The sequence below is a fragment of the Wyeomyia smithii genome, chromosome 2 (assembly GCF_029784165.1).
Source record: "Wyeomyia smithii strain HCP4-BCI-WySm-NY-G18 chromosome 2, ASM2978416v1, whole genome shotgun sequence".
NCBI classification, from domain to species: domain Eukaryota; kingdom Metazoa; phylum Arthropoda; class Insecta; order Diptera; family Culicidae; genus Wyeomyia; species Wyeomyia smithii.
The window spans coordinates 142,589,549-142,610,837 of record NC_073695.1 but is presented as its reverse complement, the minus strand read 5'-3'; the positions used below and the strand labels follow the sequence as shown (position 1 = coordinate 142,610,837).

The window sequence follows — 21,289 nt, the reverse complement described above, 5'->3', positions numbered from 1 at the left end:
TCTTCGACACCACCATGAAACAAGACATTTCTGGTATCCCGGATCAATTGCGACCCCAAGAGATCCCTAAGATTTTTTCGAATAAGTTTAAACATGTTAGTTATGATAAAAGGTTTTTCACTGACGGATCTAATCTAGATGAGTCCACTGGCTTCGGTGTTTTCCACGAAAATTTTACCGCCTCCTACAAACTCGATGCTCCTGCTTCCGTGTACGTCGCAGAACTTGCTGCTATTCAGTACTCTCTTGGAATCATCGAAACCCTACCCATAGACCACTACTTCATCTTCACAGATAGTCTCAGTGCCATTGAGGCTCTGCGATCGATGAAGCCTGTGAAGCACACTCCGTATTTCCTGGGGAAGATACGACGGTTTTTAAGTGCTTTAACAGATAAAAATTACCGGGTTACCTTAGCGTGGGTCCCTTCTCATTGCTCGATTCCGGGTAACGAAAAGGCTGACTCTTTAGCTAAGGTGGGTGCTATTGATGGCGATATTTATGAAAGACCAATTGCTTATGATGAATTTTATAGCATTTTGCGTCAGAGAACACTCAACAGTTGGCAATCATCATGGAACTCAGATGAACTGGGACGGTGGCTACATTCCATTTTTCCTAAGGTATCGACGAAAGCATGGTTCAAGGGGTTGGATGTAGGTCGGGACTTCATTCGCGTGATGTCCAGACTTATGTCCAATCACTACACGTTAAACACGCATCTCTTTCGTATAGGGCTTGTAGACAGTAATCACTGCGTTTGTGGCGATGGCTACCATGACATCGAGCATGTTGTTTGGTCGTGTACCGAATACTGTGGTGTTAGGTCTGAGCTTATAGATTCCCTTCGGGCCCGAGGAAAACAACCGAACGTACCCGTTAGAGACATTCTGGGAAGCGGTGATCTCCAGTACATGATACAGCTATACGTGTTCATAAAACACGCTGGTATTAAAATATGAAACTCTTCTATCTATTTGTTAGATTACCATTCCCGCTACACGCTGAAAGAAGATGATACACTAAGCTGGAGACACTCAAACGAAGACTCGGCATCTTTATGTTCACGCAGACACCTCAGTCCAAACTGCTCAAATAGAACATCACTGCTTAGCCATGTACAAATAAATAAATCGTATAACTCAATATAGTTAAAATCAAAATTGTAACTCCCCTCCTCTCACCTTAAATCCCCACTAGCTCGTAGTCGGTCGCGAGAATAAAGAAAAGGCCTCCCTCTTTTCCCTGCTAATTTAGAATTTAAAAAAAATGTACTTGGCTCAGTTAAACATAAATTGTATCGTGCCGTGTCAAATAAACTATTTAAAAACTTAAAAAATCTTCCAACCAAAGAACTATGGAAAAGACTGGGATCCTTGGGTATTCGTCAATCTAAGAAATGCCCTCCATTACCATTCGATGCAAATGAGATAAACGATAACTTCGCTAGATAACTTTTCTGATAATTCGTGTTCTGCCGAGAATCACAACAGTCAACTCCGAATTCCCAATCCTAATTCATTTTATTTTGATTTAGTTCACGAAAACGATGTCATAATAGCATTGTACCATATGAAATCTAATGCTACAGGTCTTGATTTTCTGCCAATTAAATTTTTGAAAGCAATAAATCCGCTTGTGATTAAGCCTATAACTCATCTATTCAACTCTATTATAACTACGAGTATTTTTTCTGACGAATGGAAAAAATCTAAAGTAATTCCCATTAAGAAAAAATCTACCCTAATCAACATACAAAACTTACGTCCTATAAGTATACTCTGCGCATTGTCTAAAATTTTCGAACGAATTGTTAAAAGTCAAATTTGCTGTTATATAAACCAGAATAATTTGTTGAATCCGCTTCAATCTGGTTTTCATCCAAAGCAAAGTACGAAAACGGCAATGTTGAAAATATTAGATGACATTGGTATTGTATTGGATAAGGGCCGGTTGGTTGTTTTATTACTGCTAGACTTTTCTAAAGCTTTCGACACCATTTCTCACGAGGTACTGTGCAAAAAGTTAGCTCAAAACTTTGATTTTTCTGGCCATGCTACAGCATTAATTCGTTCATATTTGACTGATCGAACACAAACAGTCTTTAATAACAACACATATTCTAGATTCATTGATATACCATCAGGAGTACCCCAGGGTTCGATTCTAGGGCCTGTTTTTTTCTCATAATATATAAATGATCTACCCGGAGTTTTGAAATTTTGTCAAATTCACATTTACGCAGATGATGTCCAAATATACTTCAGCTGTCTAGATGACTCAGCTTTTATCATTTCGAATAAAATAAACGAAGACTTAGCCAGAATACACGAATGGTCGACCAGAAATAAACTTTTTTTGAATGTGAATAAAACCAACGCTTTATTTATCAACAACTCTCATAACAACAATGTATTAAAACCAACATTAAAAATTAATAGCTCAGAAATCCATTTTGTTGAAGATGCTGTAAGTCTTGGAATATCTATACAATCTAATTTTAACTTTGATAAATTTATATTCAAGCAATGTGGAAAGGTGTATAGCAGTCTGCGTACGTTGTTTGATACCACGTTTTTTCTTTCCACTGATATTAAACTTAAGCTGTTTAAGAGCCTTGTATTACCTCACATCATTGCTTGTGATTTCCTTCTATTCGCATCATCAGTGCATGCTCAATCACGATTGCAAATCGCCTTGAATGCATGTATACGATACGTATTCAACTTGAACAAATATTCCGTTTTAATGGTTGTCCATTCAATAAATTTGCTTCTTTCAGATGTTGTCTATTTATATTCAATCTTGCGAAAACAAAACTTCCAGGCTATTTACACGAAAAATTTAATGTTTTAAGAAGCTCACGCTCAAGGAAATATGTTATTCCACGCCACAATACTTCGTAATATGGAAACTCCTTTTTCGTGAGAGGCATCTCATGCTGGAACTCTTTACCAAATCAATTGACCTTTGAAACTTCAGATTTAGCATTTAAGAGGAAATGTTTAGAGCACTTTAACCTTTAAGTCAATTAGAATTAGTTAATATTAGAAAAAGTCTAGTGTGTCACACTATTTCGCATATCGATCATTGTAACAATTTAAAGAGACAGAAGTCTCAAGTTACTAAATAAATATTGGAAATAATAATAATAATATTTGCTTAAATTTATTCACGTGACTTACTTTACAATTAATATTAACTTTTAATAAAATGAATAAATTAGCATGCGGTTCCACCGCCCATCCTTCCGGTGATTGGAAGGAGACTGGCGCGCTGCTCCAGCAGCGCTTTAATAGATAACGATCCTAGATGGGCCGTGCGATGTTATCTGGCAGCGGTCGGCGGTGGAATGAAGTTTGGGTTGACTGACTCTCTCCTGGCGACGCCTCATCGATCGGCTTATCGGTGGCATCTCTCCGGTGATCGATTCTCGCTCTAGCAGCGATCGGGTAAATTCCTTCGGCGATCGATGGGTTTATCGGTAGCACGTCTTCGGCTCTAGCTCCAGCTTCGATATCGCTCCAGCAGCGATCGGTGGCGGTGAGAAAATGATAGCGACTGATAACACTCATCGCTGGCTCTGCAGGAGACGATGTGGATTGCTCGGCTTCCCTTTGCAGCAGTGTGGCTCGTTCTGTGGTATAGTTTTTGTTGGCTCGTTCTGTGATATTATTCAAAGGGTTGTAGCGTTGGGGGTACTTGCGAACAGACTAAGTTTATATTTAAGAGGACAACTTCATGAGTGTTAATTGATTGTATTTTTGTCTTCAACTCATTGTATATTAATATTAAGTGTGAATAACGGGTCTAAAGCCTACATATATTTCAGAAGAAATAAATAAATAAATTAATAACCAAAACAATTTTTTTTTCATTATCTACCTAAGTATCGCTAGTGAAGTACACATGATTATATTCTTAGGATTTTTCTTCGCAAAATGGCAACGGTTTTGGAAAAAAATTGCTTTTAGTTTTTAAATCGACTTCAATTGTTTATAACTTTTATTGTTGTTAATCAATCGCTGAAATCGTATGTACTTTATTAGATAATCTAATGAAGAAGCTACAGTCAAAATTTCAATTCAATCGGATGTACACTTTTTTCAGTTCTACTGCTCGCCGATTTTGAAAACATGGTTTTGAGAAAAACGCGTTTAAAATTTCGAAATGCTAGAAATCTCAACAATCGCAATAATAAAGCCCCTAATATTTTTTTACCTTCAGTCAGCTGTCCCTGCGCCGTAAAGTTGTCCTTCATGGGCTTTATTTTCCTCTTCTTTCTTTTTTTATCTGATGTAAGGCTGCGCCTACCCTCTTTCGTGGTATCAGACATGCGACGCTCAGCGACTTTGACGCGGTTGGCGTCCGATCTCACGCAAAACTCAAACTTGTCACACATATTTGAGTACTTTTGAGCATAACTCACAGTTAAAAAGTATAGAAAAACTCAAGCGAAGAACGTACACAAAAAGAACGGATGATCGACTAAACAAATGGGAATTGTGAGTAAACACGTGCTATAGAGACGCTGTAACTGTCAAAACTTGATGCAGCGACCTCTATACTTCAAATTTGAAACACGATATCGATCATAGGTAATTTCTACTAGTTTACAAAGCCTCAAAGTTAAAAACAAAACCGATCATCACCAAAATAAACGGAAAATGTTATTTGAGAGCATTACAGTTGTTCGGTATAAATTGATTTAAACGAACTTTGAGTTCAGACCAGTACTTGGGCGATGTAGATTTTGATTCTAGGATAGTTTAAGCATGATTTAACCAATAAAAAAAGGACAAGAAAAAAAATTTGGTGGATATTACCCCTTAACACCATTGAACCGGCGACTTCTAGAAAGAATGTTTATTCGGTTTGAGTATACTTGACTGTGGCACAGCAGAAGGCTGCGCGAAGCTCTATGCCCTATGATTGCATAATCTGTTGATACATTCTTATCTAGCATGTTGAAAGAGCCGTTCGCGGTCGTCTGTCAAGGAAACCAAATGTTTCGCCTGACTAAGCCACAGCAGAAGGCTGTGCCTTTTTAAGACCAAAATATATTTTTATCACGAGACTCGTGACGAAACCCTGTAGGTTAATATAGGGGAAGCGGGGTTGCCGTTACATTGCTGTTGTGTGATATTCATTTTTTTGCTTCGAAATTTCACAGCTCAGCGTCCAAGATATCGAACTCAGTATTCGAATCGTTATGTGGGATTTGTGTGCCAAGCTGACTTATTTCGGTTTTAATATCTTTTCTCAACTCAGTCATAGCAAGGTCAACCCGATCAAAAGAGCACAACTGAATAGTTATAAAATTCCATCAACAGGAGATACAAATAACATTTTTGACGTAGGACTACCTCTTTGTTTTCTATACTAGATTACATTTTGTGAAATTGAAATTGAAACTGGTAAATGATGCGTCAGATTTCAAACGATTATAGCAAGCGAACGACTTAATGCATCTTAGTCATTTATATGTCAGTTGATAGATAAAATGTGTAACAATTGTTTGATATAATGTTTAACATTGTTACTTTACTGCTTAATGGTGAAAAATAGTGAAAAGTTCCAAGGTCAAGCTTTCCCATACATTTCCCTCGCTATTGACTTGCTTCCCGAGCACGGATAACAATAACATGGACGGAATAAATACCACTGCCTACATATTTTGACTCAACACAGTGTTTTGTTCCGTTTCTCTTTCTCGAAACTGCGTAGCCACACCCTCATGGCAAGAATCTACGCTGACTGCGTGTAGAAAATTCAGCTTCAGTCTAGTTTGTCTCACAATAGCGAGTGGAGTATAGCAATTAGAGGTACGTGACATTGAATAACAGGAGGGTTGTGTGCAAAGCCACGGCCGCAAGGTTGAAGTTGAATACTTTTACAAGAAAGATAACCAGGCTGCTTACGTGTCAGTCATTTTTTCCAATAAATGAATGTTGACTTATCAGATCAATCGAATTTTACGCTTCAACAAGGATTGACCATTTTCAATAATATAGTAAGTTGCTTGTTATGGTTGGGACTTGACAATTTTTAAATTTTGAGATGAAATTTTTTCGGATGTCGTGCTCATGATTGAAGGAAAGATAATTCAGTACGTTCTGAGACACGGATATAAAGTAAAATTAATAACTTTTACAAATTTAAAAATGTAGATTAACTCAAGAGAAAACATTAACGCTTTAATCATCAGGTTTTTATTTCATCCTGAAAATAACAATTTGTTGTTCAATTTAGTATCGGATAAGCAGGGCTGGAATTCACAAATTTATACCCAACACATTTGCCATCAAACCGTGCGTGCCACTCCCGATATTTCGTTTGTGTTCTCTTTTCCCCATTCGCTCTTTTCTTGTTTCTTTCGCACCGAAAAAATGCGACTGAATATATTTTATGCATTTACCAGAATGTGCAACACCACACATTGTGTCTTACTTTGTGTGTTGCTTGGGGCAATGATTATCGGATTTGACAAACGAACGATTGTAGCATTATTTTTTTTTCTGGTTTTTGCACTTTATTTGACTCCTACTGAAATAATTTAGGGGCTAATTTTCAGTGCTGCTCAATGGGTTTTGTTTCAAAACTAAAAATGGTTTCTTCCCGGAGGTAGCCGCAATATGTCTCGTACATGAACAGTAGGGTGATTTTATGAATTGCGTTTAGAAGAAGGGGTCAATAGTTTCGTCTTCGAAAAAAGTTCCCATACTAAACTTCAGCTTAATCTGACTTCGGAAACACGAAAGCATTATTTTGTGACCAATAAAAAAATGCGCAGGTAGTACATAAATTTTTGAATATCAAAAAATTCTGATGCCAAATGTCTTAAAAATACATGAAACATCGAGATCTGGTGTTATACAAAAACAAAACATGAAAAAAATAGATCGGTTAAAGTTTCACTTCTCGACTGAACGAACTTCTAAATGCGACGAAGGACATTTTTTCCATACAAGTCATTACCACTCTAATGAACGGTATCGGTAGTGAATGCATGTAGCGATTGTATATGAATACCGAGACAGAGACATGTCTGGACGTGCGTAAAATGGCCTAAGAAACACGTCCACGCCATTGAGAATCGTGTTTAATGACGTTTTCGTTTTCGCGGTGTAGCTACAGTCGAACGACAATTGACAGTTTTTCTGTCCCTGGCGACACCCGAAAAAAGCAGAGTGTACTGTAGGAAGTTACCAACACATTCACACGTATGTATCAAAACTGGTTTGTTTTGGTTTTCGTTCCACGTGGTAAAGTGTCAGGTAATTATTTTCTCAGCACATTTGCGAGATGGATATATGAAATGGAAACGAGACAAAATGATGAATGCGATAATGACCAAAACAAAACGAATTGACAGCTATCCCATTATTACGCATACCAATGCAATGACACTGAAAATGTTTTATTTGAAGTTGCAAAGTATAGCACGGAAAAAGTTTAGCTACGCCGCGAAAACGTAAACGACATAAATGAATTCTCAAAAATTAAGGTATATAGTGCTTTCTTGGTTCCTTTTCTCTGCTATTTTTTCTACCTACAACGCAACGCAAACTGCTCAAAGTGAAGCTCTTTGTTCTCACGCAATGTGTCACAAAAAGCAGCACAAAGTGTTGTTCCGTTCTCTCTCTCTCTCTTGAAATATCTCTCACTTGGTGATATCTTTCATAGTCATTTCGTTTTCGCTCTTTCTATTTTTGCCTGTTTGTTGTCAATATGTGTAGGTACCGTTCTCGTTGTCCCTTGACGTAAAATTAACACACTGAGCGCAATGAGCGTGCGAATGACAGCCCTGCGGATAAGATGCCGATTACATCTTTGCGTTATCACTGACAGTGCGAATAAAGTATTCGTTGTGATAAAGTAAACAGTGAAATCGAATGCATTTACTAGTGCCCACTATCGCACAGAGACTGCATTTTACTAAAGTGCCTCACTGCATCAGCCGCTATCGATGCTGAGATCCGCTGCAACTAGTTCGCTATCCATTGCTACGCCACAGCTGTGGCCGCTTTCCGCCATCGCTGGTATACACTGCACTGCTAGTACTGCTGCTAAGGGAGGACGACTGCTGTTGTCGCTGCCTAGAACTATTATGAGCGGCTTCGGCTGAAACAGGCTCTCATATAGGCCAAATAGCAGGTTTTCAATTGCAAGGTATATGATTCTGTCGACCGTGCTTGGGAAGTAATCATATAACGACCAATTAGATGTCGAATTTTCCGTTTTGACAAGGCTTGACTATTTTCAATAGTACAATAGTGTGAATAATAAAATTACAATTATCTTCTTTTGGGAAGAATCTTGAAAGATTTTCCAATCTATTGCTGCAAGAACGAAGGAAATTCATCGAATACTAACCGATTTATTAGCATTTGAAATTGGACATATTTTTCACTCTTTTTGGTTTTAGATTTTCATTTCACATCCCTATGTAACCGAACTTCCTGAGAGAAGTATTCAACTTCAAAACACACTTTTGAACATTCATGTGTTTGATAACAGAATTTGATATAATTCTGTACTTTTCATCATTCTGGCATATCAAGAATATTACAGGCTTTGTTATTTCTATTAAGCTCAGATATATTTGTGTTATCCATTTGTTATAATCGTTTGTTCGGGTAAGCTCACCTCTAATAGTGAAAAACGATGCTAGCTATGTCTTTTCTTTTTACTTTCCTTTGCAAACAATATCAATATCGTCGATATGGTTGAACATCAGTCCTCATGCATAAATTAACAATTTAGAGATAAGGGGAATGTTTTCACATTTTCCTCAAATTTTGAATCACTTCCAATGCAGAAAATCTACCTGTTCTTTAATCACAAGTTTGAATATTTTATCTGTGATTCGATTATCCAGAAAGCTTGACTATCCGGAATGAAAATGATGTTCCGGATAATCGAGTCCGACCTGTATCAGAATATTTTCTTGTGTTTTTCACAGCGTTTTCGATACCAGAGTTACCCATCTTGAATTTGTAAAACATGAACATAGTTTTCTTTCAAGAAATATCTACATTATTCAATCATTTTACTTAGTTTTACAAAGCTTAGCAGGAAGCAAAAATTGCAAAATTGATTTCAGAATAACGCTTTAAAATAACCTCCAAGCGTTCTCTATGTTAGTTAATTTTCCAGAAAATGTAACACGTCATGTGGAATGGCGTTAGACATGAATATTTTGATTCTTGACGTCATTTCGATATCGAAAACAGCATATATTCGTTTTTCGCAAAATTCTGAAACCGGAAGTCGAAATCTTGAATTTGAAAAATGTTGTTGGACTTTTATCTCTGGTTTCTAAGGGTCATCCTTGATTTTAAGATACCAATGTTGGGAAGTTTGTAAACGTTTTCCACAGTTTTATACAGCTTCCCAGTATGTTTAGTTTACAGTTTTATACAGCTTCCCAGTATGTTTGTATGTTAAATTAGTTGAGATTTCTAGAACCTAATACCTCAAATTCAATACTTTATGAAACATGACATGTTTATTCACAACTTCAAATGGAATATACATAATATCAGTGAACTGTTTCACTTCAATAATGTTTCAAAGTACAGAATGAAAAACATGCGCAAATAACGTTATCCGAAAATGTCCCAGGCAAACCAACCCGGTCAAGAAATCACATCAACTTACTGCTCAGTCGGTACGCTAGGATGTCGTCTCCAATGTGTTGAGGAAATATTATGCATTGAACCAGAGTTGGCTCAGAAAATATTTTTTTTCCAAACTGTACGCTTTTCGAGCCCTTTTAGGGTGAGATTGTGCCAAGCTATAATGACCGGTACAGTGTGCGGAACAGGGTTGCAAATTTTCACTGTCAGTGATAGATTCTTAATTGACATTGAGGGCTACGAATATCAGTATCAACACGAACGAGCTGAAAGTGATAATTGCTTTCAGCTCCAATCAGTTGACAGTGGTAATGCTTATTTCTGTGATTTCGCTCACGCTGTGTTGCTCTAGCCATATTTATGCGGTGTAAGATGAAGGTGCCTATCTGCTTCATTGAATTCAAGCAATGGATTGGCTCAGATCAAATAATTTCGATATTAATTAAGATATATAATTGATATCACTGACATAATTATTGACTGATAATTGACACGAGTGACACTCAATATCAGTTTGAAACGAAAAGTCTTCTCATGCTTTATGTCCTAACGTTTTCCCTTTCTAAGCTACCTGGAGATGCCACTATGTGTATAGAGACTGTCTATAAGCCACGTTCTAACAACTGGTCAGTCGTTAACTAAACATTTAAGTGTGCATTGACGTGATTTGGATCAAAGTCATTGCCTAAATATGTGCATTACAAGCTAAGGAACAAAAATGTATCCTTTTTTGGCACAATCACACCCCGGCAGACGGTACTTCAAATACAACATCAACGTTCTAGAACCCAAAGAGTGAAAAAACTTTTATTGGATTGTATTTGGCAATTTAAAGACGTTTATCAGAAACTGGAGATTTCAAAAATGTGTTATTTAGAGTGAAATATATACTAGCAGATATTATCAAGGTGTATTTTTTTTCTACAAATTGAAGTGCTAGTGGAAATCTATTTAAAAATATGATAAGTTCGAATGAGAAAGACTGGGTCCTATCTCTAGGTGATTTAATTTGTTTTTTTTTTAATCTATCAGATGGCTACACTAACCGTCGTTAAAGTGTCAAAAATCTGTCCAAAAAATTGTCCAAAATTTATGAAAAAACCACGTATCTTGTTCTAGTCATCTTTGATCTCATGTTCTAATTTTGAATTTTTATTTTACACCACTATTTGCGTAACTTAGTTTAAGAATCGCTAAGTTAAAATTTAATCACTTTAAGATTATGCAAAGTTTAAACCAAATCTCAAATGTCAATTACAAAAAAATATTAAAGTTGGCCATTTTGCTTGGAACTGCTCACTCGTTATACAAAATCATCTGAAATCTACAATGAACATCTTCTGAAGTTGTTATATAATTTGTTTTTAAAATATCGCTTTTTTTCAAATTGCAGTTGACGAAAGACGGCGCATTACAAAAGTTAGAGAGGACCCGCGACGTCACACATTGAGTGGCGAAGTGCATTATCAAACTCAAGCCGAACTATCGGTCCTTCCCAGATCGCTAGAAGTAGGTATGAATTATTTTGAGATGCCTTTTATTTTCATTTTTTTTTTTTGTTAGACACCCTTCTTTAGAACTTATACAATGAATAATCAAGGCTCGCTATTTGACGATGATCCTGGAATAATGTCAGAGGTGGAAACAGCTAGTACCGGTTTTCGAAGAGGAGGGAAGCAAAGGTCTTCATTACCAGTAGTACGAACACCCTCGAAAACATTGGAAAGGCCTTTAGGTAGCAGTAATATTGCAATCTGATTTTCCATAATGTCTTTGATTTGTAGGGTTGGTTTTCTTGCAATACAGATCTGAAACGAAAAGAGCTCTTTTGCCAAATGAAATTACATCTATTGACACTGTACGCGCTTTGTTTGTGAGATCTTTTCCTCGTCAACTCACGATGCACTATTTGGAAGGTCACAATGTCAAAATATACATTCATGACGCAAGTAAAGATATGTTCTACGAATTGGAAGACGTTCGGTAAGTTGGCTGTTAGTTTATATTTCAAATTCAAATTTTGATATTTGCAGGACGCACTTGCGCGAAATTCGAGATCGTTCGGTACTTCGTTTATTCGAATCTAATGAGGTAGCTGCACCTCAAACTCTGACAGGCGGACTTGAGATACCCCAACCGTTATCAAAAACATCTAGCGTCGCAATGTGGGATTCCGAACAGGTAAAAAAATATTATCTCTTGCCACACACTTACATTGGAGCTAAGATCAATTAATTAGCCAATCGCCATACTGTCGTTTAACCGATAAATGTCACATGTTTATACACACTTTGTTTCTTTTACCTAACTCAGCAAAGTTTTTACTGAGTTTCCAACACCTGTGCCATCGGCAATCTGTTCGGTAATCTATTTACTTGACGAGCGTTCGATATTTTTTCATTTTCGCTGAAACGTCAAACAAAAAAGATTGCTTAGTGAAAATGTACAATGCGTTCATTGAAAATTGCTTTAAGAGCCAATATTTACAAAGCTAACGATTCGCCACAAACTATCAGACGTTTTGTAAAATGCAATTTTAGCTTTTTCAAGGTTATATGTGTCGTGGCGTTTACCTCGATCCAGCGAAATTGCTGGTCAGTTCTTCAAAAGAACGAAATCTTTTGATCGCGAGCGGATAGTCTGCGAGCTGATCGAATACTACAAGGTATACAGCCCTAGAAGTTGTATAAAATGATGACATAGGACTAAATGTATACATTATATGCTGCGATAAACTGTTCATAGGCAACACTACCGTTTTTATTTGATGGTCGTTATTGTAAAACTAACGATGCATGAATACATGAAAATTTTACGCTAGTAGTAGTTGCGAAAATTATCATAACTCTCATCTTCAAGCATTTATAGTTCTAAAAAGAACCGATTCCATAATTTTCAGCTAGAAATGTGTGCTATAGAGCGCTGATGATCGCACCACCACCGGTAGTATTGAATATTTTGTTGGCCGCGCATAAAATTTGCTCTCCGCTGTGCCCTCCAGCAGCTGTGCCAGCAAAATATCCTGCAGCGTACGATGGTAACGGTTGCTGCCGTGTGCAAAATAAAGGTAACATGCTGCGCGGTGCCTGGAAGTTGACTCGTATGCAGCTCTCGTTTCTCAATGCCGCGTACCTCTAACAGCTATACTCCACTCGTTGTTGTGTGACAAACTAGACTGAAGCTGAATTTTCTACTCGCAATCTTTGTATCGAGTTCAGCGTAGATTTTTTCCATTAAGGCGTGGCCACACAGCTTGGGGAAAGAGGAACAAACCAAAACACTTTGTTGAGTCAAAATATGTAGGCAGTGGAATTTATTTCGTCCATGTTATTGTTATCTGTGCTCGGGAAGCAAGCCAATAACGAGGGAAATATATGGGAAAGCTTGACCTTGGAACTTTTCACCTTTTTCCACCATTAAGCAATAAAGCAACAATGTTTAACATTATATAAAAAAATTGTTACACATTTTATCTATCCACTGACATATAAATGACTAAGGTGTGTAAACTGAGCTAATAATCTAGAATAACTTTCGGTTAAGTGCAAATAAAACTACGTGTGGACTCTCGGATTGCTTTTTATCTACTAATTATCAAGTTACATTTCTTTGTGAAAAGAGAACAATATGAAAAGGAAGCGATTGGGTTCTTTAAAAATTCTTTACAGTTTACAGCTGTATTCGATGTCCTCATCGTCGATTTAGTTGGAAATTCAAACATCATCTGCACTATCGACATCAGAGCCATCCGAATGTACAGCATCACTTTCCATTAGCTTCTCCTCTATTAGCTCGAGATCTGGCAGTTCACACCACGGTATGATACGATCAGCTGAATAAACCGTTGAGAAGCGACGCACGCTTTGCTCGGGTAGGTTTTCAATTTGATAACGGTCATTTCCCAAACAGGCAGCAATTACATACGGTCCTTTATACCGCGGCTCTAGATTGTGGCTGCCTCCGGGTTGAAACTGATCCCTTTCTACCAGGACAAGATTTCCCACTTGCAAAACTTTAGCCTGCCGACGTTTTTGATCGTAGTAGTGCTTTTGTACTCTCTGCTTCATCTGCATTCTCTGTTCCTCTGTCGGTAATTAATCTTACTGGTGAACCAAAAATCGCCACCACATCACGTAACATGGAAATCACGGGTGCTGACTTAGTCGATTTAACTGGTTTCGCCAGCACAAATTTTGAGAATCCACAAATCATAAGTAAAAGGTGTACATTTCCCTTGGATGAACGTTGGAATGGTCCTAAATGATCCAGGTGGACAACCTGAAATGGCACCGGATATTTTGGAATAGGGTGTAGTAAACCCTCTGGACGCCCTCCTTTTTCTTGGCGAACGCACACCCGGGACATGCTTTGACGTAACTCCGCGTATACTTACGCATGCGAGGAAACCAAAACTTTTGTACTAATTGTTGCAACACTTTTTCCTCTCCGAAGTGTCCATTATCGTCGTGGTAATGTTTTAGTGACCTCCACCTAATATTTCCCGGCACCACCCAACATTTTCTAGTATCTATTTTCCGATACAAACGGTGGTTTTCTAGAATATAGTTCTCCTGAATCTGCCTCTGCTCATCGGTCTGCGGAATTCCTCTCATCTGCGCGATGATCTTTACTAATTGCGGGTCCCAACGTTGCATGGAAACAAGCGCGTCACCATTGCTAATTTCGAGTGACATTATTTTTTCTCCTACCGATTGGACTTCTCCTGGAGGTTCTACGGAATTTCTGCTCAACGAATCGATATGAGCCATTGCTGCACCCGGTCGAAATTCGATATCGAAATCGTATTCCAATAGCTTCAGAAAATATCTTGCGATTCGATGATTGATGTCTCTCGTTTTAAACGCATCCTTCACCGCACTGCAATCTGTTTTGATGACAAATTTCCTTCCCAGCAGATAACAGCGGAACCGTTCGACACCCGCTACAACCGTCAACATCTCCAGCTCATAGCTATGATAGCGGCATTCATCATTGTTGGTTTTTCTGCTGAAATAGCTTAAAGGTTTGAGACCTTCTTCTACCTTCATTAATAACACCGCGGCGAGTCCCATTGAGGAGGCATCGGTATGCAACTCCAGCTCACGCTCGGGATCAAATAAGGCTAACAGCGGTCTGCTGCTCAAGATAGACTTGGTCGTTTCAAACGCATGTTGTTGTTCCTGGTTCCATTCGAATACTGCATTCTTTTTCAGCAGTTTGTAAAGTGGGGCGGCAATAATCCTGTAACCCTTCACAAATCTGCGGAAAAATCCCGAGAGACCAATAAACTGCTGTACTTGTCTTATCGAGGTGGGGATTGGGAATCTTCTAACAGCTTCTGTTTTCAGATATCCCGGTTTGACTCCCTCTTGATTGACCTCGAAACCCAGAAAGATAACAGTTTTCTCAAAAAATTGGCTCTTCTTTAGGTTGATCGTTAGGCCGACTTTTTGTAGTATCATCAACAGTCTTTGGAATTTTTCTAGCACTTCCGCTTCTGTTATTCCAGGTATGATCAGGTCGTCCATATATCCAACGACGCCATCCTCCTTCACCATGCTCAAAACTTTATTAATCGTACGCTGAAACACAGCACATCCATTTACTAATCCAAATGGCATCCGAAGAAACCGAAAATGCCCATCTTTCGTAGAAAACGCGGTATAATCCTGAGGATCTCGCGCAAGCGGAATTTGGTAATAGCCGCTATATAGATCGACAAGGATAAAGATCCTCCCGCCTGACAGTTTGTTGAGACAACTCTCTATGTCCGGCATCGGAAATCGATCTTTCACAGTCTTCGCATTAAACTGTCTATAGTCCACCGCCATTCGAAACTAATTGTCCTTTTTCGGCACTAGGACTAACGGACTGTTGTAAGGCGACTCAGTTTCCTCGGTGATTCCAGCTTCCACTAAATCTGCTACTATTTCACCCAGAGCCGCTTCCCGAGCAAATTCCAGCTTTCTTGGTTTCACATATACCGGTTCCGCATCCCGGAGCACGATTCTCATTTCAACATCGTTGGCCACGCCAAACTCTTTCATAGCTTTAGCAAAACATTGACGATATTCATTTATCACACGTAGTAACTGGCCTTGAGCAGCTCGTGTTCCGCCACACTTTATGTTCTCCATAACTATTTCACTATTTTCTTGAGCTACGTCGATTTTGAAAATGGCCTCTGGCTTCTTATTCGCACTATGTTCAAAGTCATTGTCAGTTTGCTCTTGCGATTCCAGTTGAAATCTCACTTCGGCTCCTCGTTTCACCATTACTAAATTATCTTGGACAATGATATCTTCACCGACTATGATTGGCATTTCCTGTACACAATCGGGCCCACTTGATCGATCGTGATTTTGGCTGCACAAAACGATGTTACTGCAACCTGCCTTAAACCAAAACCCTGCAGCACTTTTTCGCATGGATGTAGTCCGCCACACTGTGACGCATAGCTTTGCTGAATTGTTGAGACTTTCATGAATGCACTTTTCCGCTGGATCATCTTAATAGCTTGGTTATTACCCATTTTCTGGTGCACCAGCGGACAGTCACGTTTCCAGTGGCCCTCTTGATGGCAACGAAAACATTTTTTTCTTTTCACTTGAGCATCAATCCCACTCGGATTACCCGAACTCTCAAAATTTATTGGCTTCGGTACAAAAGCTTTTTGAGGTTCTGTTTGTTAACCAGATAAACCTTGCGATCGTTCGATCCACTTCAACTGTACTAAAAGCTCTTGCACTGTATTGGTGTTCGAAACACTCACTTTAGACCGAGATAAAAATCCTGAAAGTCCATTTATTATGTACGTTATAATAGTCTGCTCATCAAAAGCGTTCATACAGTACACAAACTCTTCTATTGTTTCGGTAGTTGATCGGTGACGGTTTTGCAGAACGTTATGGTAGTGTATCGATCCTTTCGAAGATGGAAAACCTACTTTGATCGCGATAGAAAATGATCTCCAGTCGGCGACTTCGTCTTTCACCGTTTCGAACATACGCGCTGCCTCTTGCAGCTGTAGCCGCGCACAATACAACTTTGCATCTTCAGTCCAATTATAAGCCCTAGCAACGCTCTCAATCGACTTTACCCATTCTTCCGCTATTAGACTGGTTAGATCTTTCGGATCGAACTTGCTAATCAGACTTCCCATCTCTTTCAGTTCGGGCATCTTCGTTCGAATATGTAATTGCGTGAGTGCCTCTCGGAGCTGCCGTTGTGTTTGCAACAGTTCGATTTGTTGCCGCAGTCGCTCATTCTCTAGCCTTAATTTTTCGTTGTCATCCATCTTCGATTTGTTCCGGATAGTAATTTTCGTGCTATCACCCATCACACTACGAACCAAACTAGAGATCAGTGTCCAAACAAAATAGCGATTATCGTTTCCAGATCTAACCACGTTTACCAGCGATTCACACTTATTCAATTCAACTAAACCTCTTGAAGTCTTGTGGTTCACTTCTGACCGCAACCGTTCAGTTTCTTCAAAAATTCGCTTGTTCTAATCACTCGATTCCCCACAACGTTATTTGCCACTTTATTATAAAATCACCGCATCTGTTCGATTCACGTTTTACCCGGCAACGTATTCCCGAAATCCTCGGCCAATTCCACGTAAACCCGCCTAAGCGAAACTCTGAACACGGTGTTTTCTCTCGTCCGCGTTATCTTGTCTACAGATTTGTAAACTGAGCTAATAATCTAGAATAACTTTCGGTTAAGTGCAAATAAAACTACGTGTGGACTCTCGGATTGCTTGTTATCTACTAATTATATTCGATCAAGTTACATCTCTTTGTGAAAAGGGAACAATATGAAAAGGAAACGGTTGGGTTCTTTAATAATTATTTACAGGTGCATTAAGTCGTTCGAAATCGTTTGAAATCTGACGCAACATTTGCCAGTTTCATTTTCAATTTCACAAAGTATAGAAAACAAAGACGTAGTCCTACATCAAAAAACCAACCAATCAGAAGAACCTCATATTCTGAAGCAAAAAATATAAAATGATGATGATGGTCCAACCTCATACTTCTACATCGGTTTGAGCTGGACGATTTATCTATATGAGTTATTTTTTAAAACCTGCAAGATAACCAGTTGGCAAACAAAAAACGGACTGGTTATTAATTTCAGGCATAGTAACCCTTCAAATAAATACCAAATACCGAAAATTATCTGTACTTGATTAGGAATTGAACCTAACGTTTGAGAGCGTTCACTAATCAGAATTGGTTCTAGATAACGATCTAGAACTACGAGAGAGTTCCTATGATGTCATAGGTCTCCATAGCGAGCTCTACAAATCACAGGCAAACCCAAGCCTTCTTAGTTTTCGCTCCGAACTCTTTTAAATCGTTAGAACAGATAGTGTTGGTACGGTTAGAGCTTTCGGACTCCTTGGAGCAAACGAATATTTTCCACGTCGTATCAGCTCAAAGCTATAAATGATTTAATTTTAATAAACGTGCTTAATCTAATTTACCTACAAGTTTCTATCCAATTGATAATATTTTCTACCGTCCATAGCAATTCTATTTCTACCGTCCACAGCTATTCTATTTCGTATATTATTAACTGCGAATTCGGTATAATTTTTATAAGAAAAAGGGAAAACAATCTTGAAAATAAAGCCATATAATTACGTTAGAGTTCAACAATTTCACTGCTATCTAAACTGTTTCTGGCTATTGTTTTATACGACAATCATTTTTCTTGGCAGTCGATCTTGTCCAACCGCTGACGTCACTATCCGATTGACCCGACTTGTATGCAACAAAAAGATTGTTAAAAAAAAGTAAAATAATTCCGCAAATATCACAAATCAACAAGCAACTTGTCAACTCGATATTCTTTTTGTTTCCATTTCAGGGGCTTTAACCTGATGTATTCAATATCCAGATTGTCTATGCAAGTCTACGCGCGCGTGACTTAAACATGTGTAGCCGACCCTTTTTTTAATCTACTATTTAATATTATATAACTATATTCAAACAAAAATCCATCATCATTAATGATCATAATAACTTGAGGAGTTATATGTATAACTTTTTGCTCGAGAAGAAAGGTGATAGTTTGAAATTTTTTTAAGCGTGTAGCACCTTTTTTATTGCATAAAAGTAGTGACTTTCTGAAAGTTCAGTTAATCAACAATAAAAACCTAAATTAATCCACCTAGCGGTCAGACTCAGCCTTTCTCATTCAAACTTATTATTTGTAAAAATAGATTTACATGAACGCTGCAATCCAATAAATGTATATTCACTCTTTAGGTTCTAAAAAATTGATGTTGTAATCTATACATTTAAAAATGCAGCCCGGTCTGTCTACCTGTCTCTCTGTCTGATCCATATAGGCGCGAAAACTACCGAACCGATCAACGTGAAAATTTGTATGTAGGGGTTTTTGGTGCCGATAAAGGTTCCTATGATAGTTTGAGACCCCTCCCTCTTCTGGAAGGGAGAGGTCCCATACAAATGAAACATAAATTTCTGCACAACTCAAAAACAAACCAAGCAAATGAAACCGAATTTGGCATGTGGATGTTTTAAGGGGTAACAAATTCGCGTCCATAATAGTTGGCCGCCCCTCCCTCTTCTGGAAGGGGGTGGTTTCATACAAATGAAACACAAATTTTTGCACATCTCGAGAACTAACCAACTAAATGGAACCAAATTTGGCAGGTGAATGTTTTTAGAGGTAACAAATATGTGCTCAATGGTTTGACACCCCATCCTTTTCTCTAAGGAAGGGGTCCCATACAAATGAAACACAAATTTCGCACGGCTCAAGAACCAATCAAGAAAATACAACCAAATTTGGTATGTGAATGTTTTTAGAGGTACAATATATGTCCATAATGGTTCGACGCCCCTTCCTCTTCTGGAATCACATGTTTCTGTACAAATTTCTGCAAATCTCGCGAACTAATCAACTAAATGGAGCCATATTTGGAAGGTGAATGTTTTTAGTGGTAACATATATGTTCCATAATCGAGGCAACATCCGGTTTCTGGAAAACAGCCAAATATGACCGATTTCCACCCAATATAATAATATCCGGATCTAGAATGATACACAGGAGCTCAAATCGACCACAGATACCATTTTGAATTCTAAGATGACGACTTCCGGTTTCTGAAAAACAGCTGAAAATGACCAAATACCACCCAATATGAGTATTTCTCTAACCAGTATGACGTTCAGATTCCAAAAATTGTCTGCATATGCCATTATGAAACTCAAAATGGCGACTTCCGGTTTCGGAAAAACAGCGGCACAGCGGACCAAATACCACCCAATATGGATATTTCCGAAACCGTAATGTGGCACTAGAGCCACAAATCGACTTCAGATAACATTTTGCATTATAAGATGTCAACTTCCGGTTTCTGGTAAACGGCCTGAAATGGACGATTCTCATTAAATATGAGTACCTCCGGAACCATAAAGATGCTAAAAATTGATCACAGACACAATCTTGAATTTTAAGATAGTGATTTCCGGTGTCTGGCAAACAGCCGGAAATGACCAAATACGAATGTTTTCGGAACCAAAATAACGCCCAGATGACAAAAATTGATTTCACAGGCAAATTTTAAGAATAAAACGACGACTTCCGGTTTCTGAAAAACAACCCAAAGCGACCAAATACCACCCAACATGAGTATCTCCGAAGCAAGAATGTTGCAAGAAGCTAAAAATTGACCTCAGATACCATCATGAATTTTGGGATGGCATTTTCTGGTTTCTGGAAAACAACCAAAAATGGCCGATTTCCGTCTAACATGAGTATCTCTGAATCTAGAATTGATACACAGCAGCTGAAATAAACCACAGACCCCATTTTAGATTCTAGGTTAGCGACTTCCGGTTTCTGGGAAACAGCGGAAAATGATCGAATAACACCCAATATTGGTGTTTCTTCATCCAGAATGACGCTCAGAGGCCAGAAATTATCTTAAGAACCATTTTGAAATCCAAGATGGTGACTTCCGGTTTGTGAAAAACAGCCTAAAATAACCAAATACCATCCAATATGAGTATCTCTGGAACCAGAATGATGCAATAAGCTAACAATTGTCCTCAGGCACCGTTTTAAATTGCTAAATGGCAACTTCTGGGAAACAGTCGAAAATGACCTAATAATACTCAATATGGATATATCCGTAATCGAAATGATGCGAAAATAACTAAATTCCTCCCAATATGAGTATTCCCGGTGTCAGATTGATGCCAGAAAATCTGCTGAAAATGAGCGAATACCACCCAATATGAATATATTCAGCATTTATGCGATGTACAGAAGCCAAAAGTCGAGGATGTTGTCATTTCGATAAAACCAATCATTTTAAACGATTTGTTATTTGACTTTGATCATATCCTATGGCCGATTCGTCGTGCATTTGCAGATCTGAAACACATCGCAAGGAATCAATGAATTTGGAACGTTCAAATAGTACGATACCACATTTAAATTATGTTGAGGCCACATATATCGATCAAAGCAGGTATAGTTTTCAATAGTCTTTAAATTTCTTTTCTTTTCATAGCTTTTGAGCCACATTATAATAAACTCTTCCTTTGAGGTTCAAACATCGAATACTTTATTCAGACCTTTTTGTTTTACATCGGACTTC

General features: G+C 38.2%; 1 protein-coding gene across 5 annotated transcripts in view; it reads left to right on the top strand.

Moving 5' to 3' along the window:
* The window catches only part of LOC129722961 (coiled-coil domain-containing protein AGAP005037-like), a 1,195,377-nt gene that overhangs the window by 277,686 nt on the left and 896,402 nt on the right, over nt 1–21,289 (top strand). For 3 of the 5 annotated variants that reach the window (XM_055676850.1, XM_055676847.1, XM_055676851.1), the window contains 4 exons: nt 11,035–11,150; nt 11,205–11,379; nt 11,426–11,624; nt 11,675–11,822. In XM_055676850.1, the coding sequence (XP_055532825.1) occupies nt 11,035–11,150; nt 11,205–11,379; nt 11,426–11,624; nt 11,675–11,822 (638 nt within the window). Of the gene's footprint in view, nt 1–11,034; nt 11,151–11,204; nt 11,380–11,425; nt 11,625–11,674; nt 11,823–18,521; nt 18,817–21,289 lie in introns of those variants that run through there. The other 2 variants (XM_055676852.1, XM_055676848.1) reach the window with 2 other exon arrangements.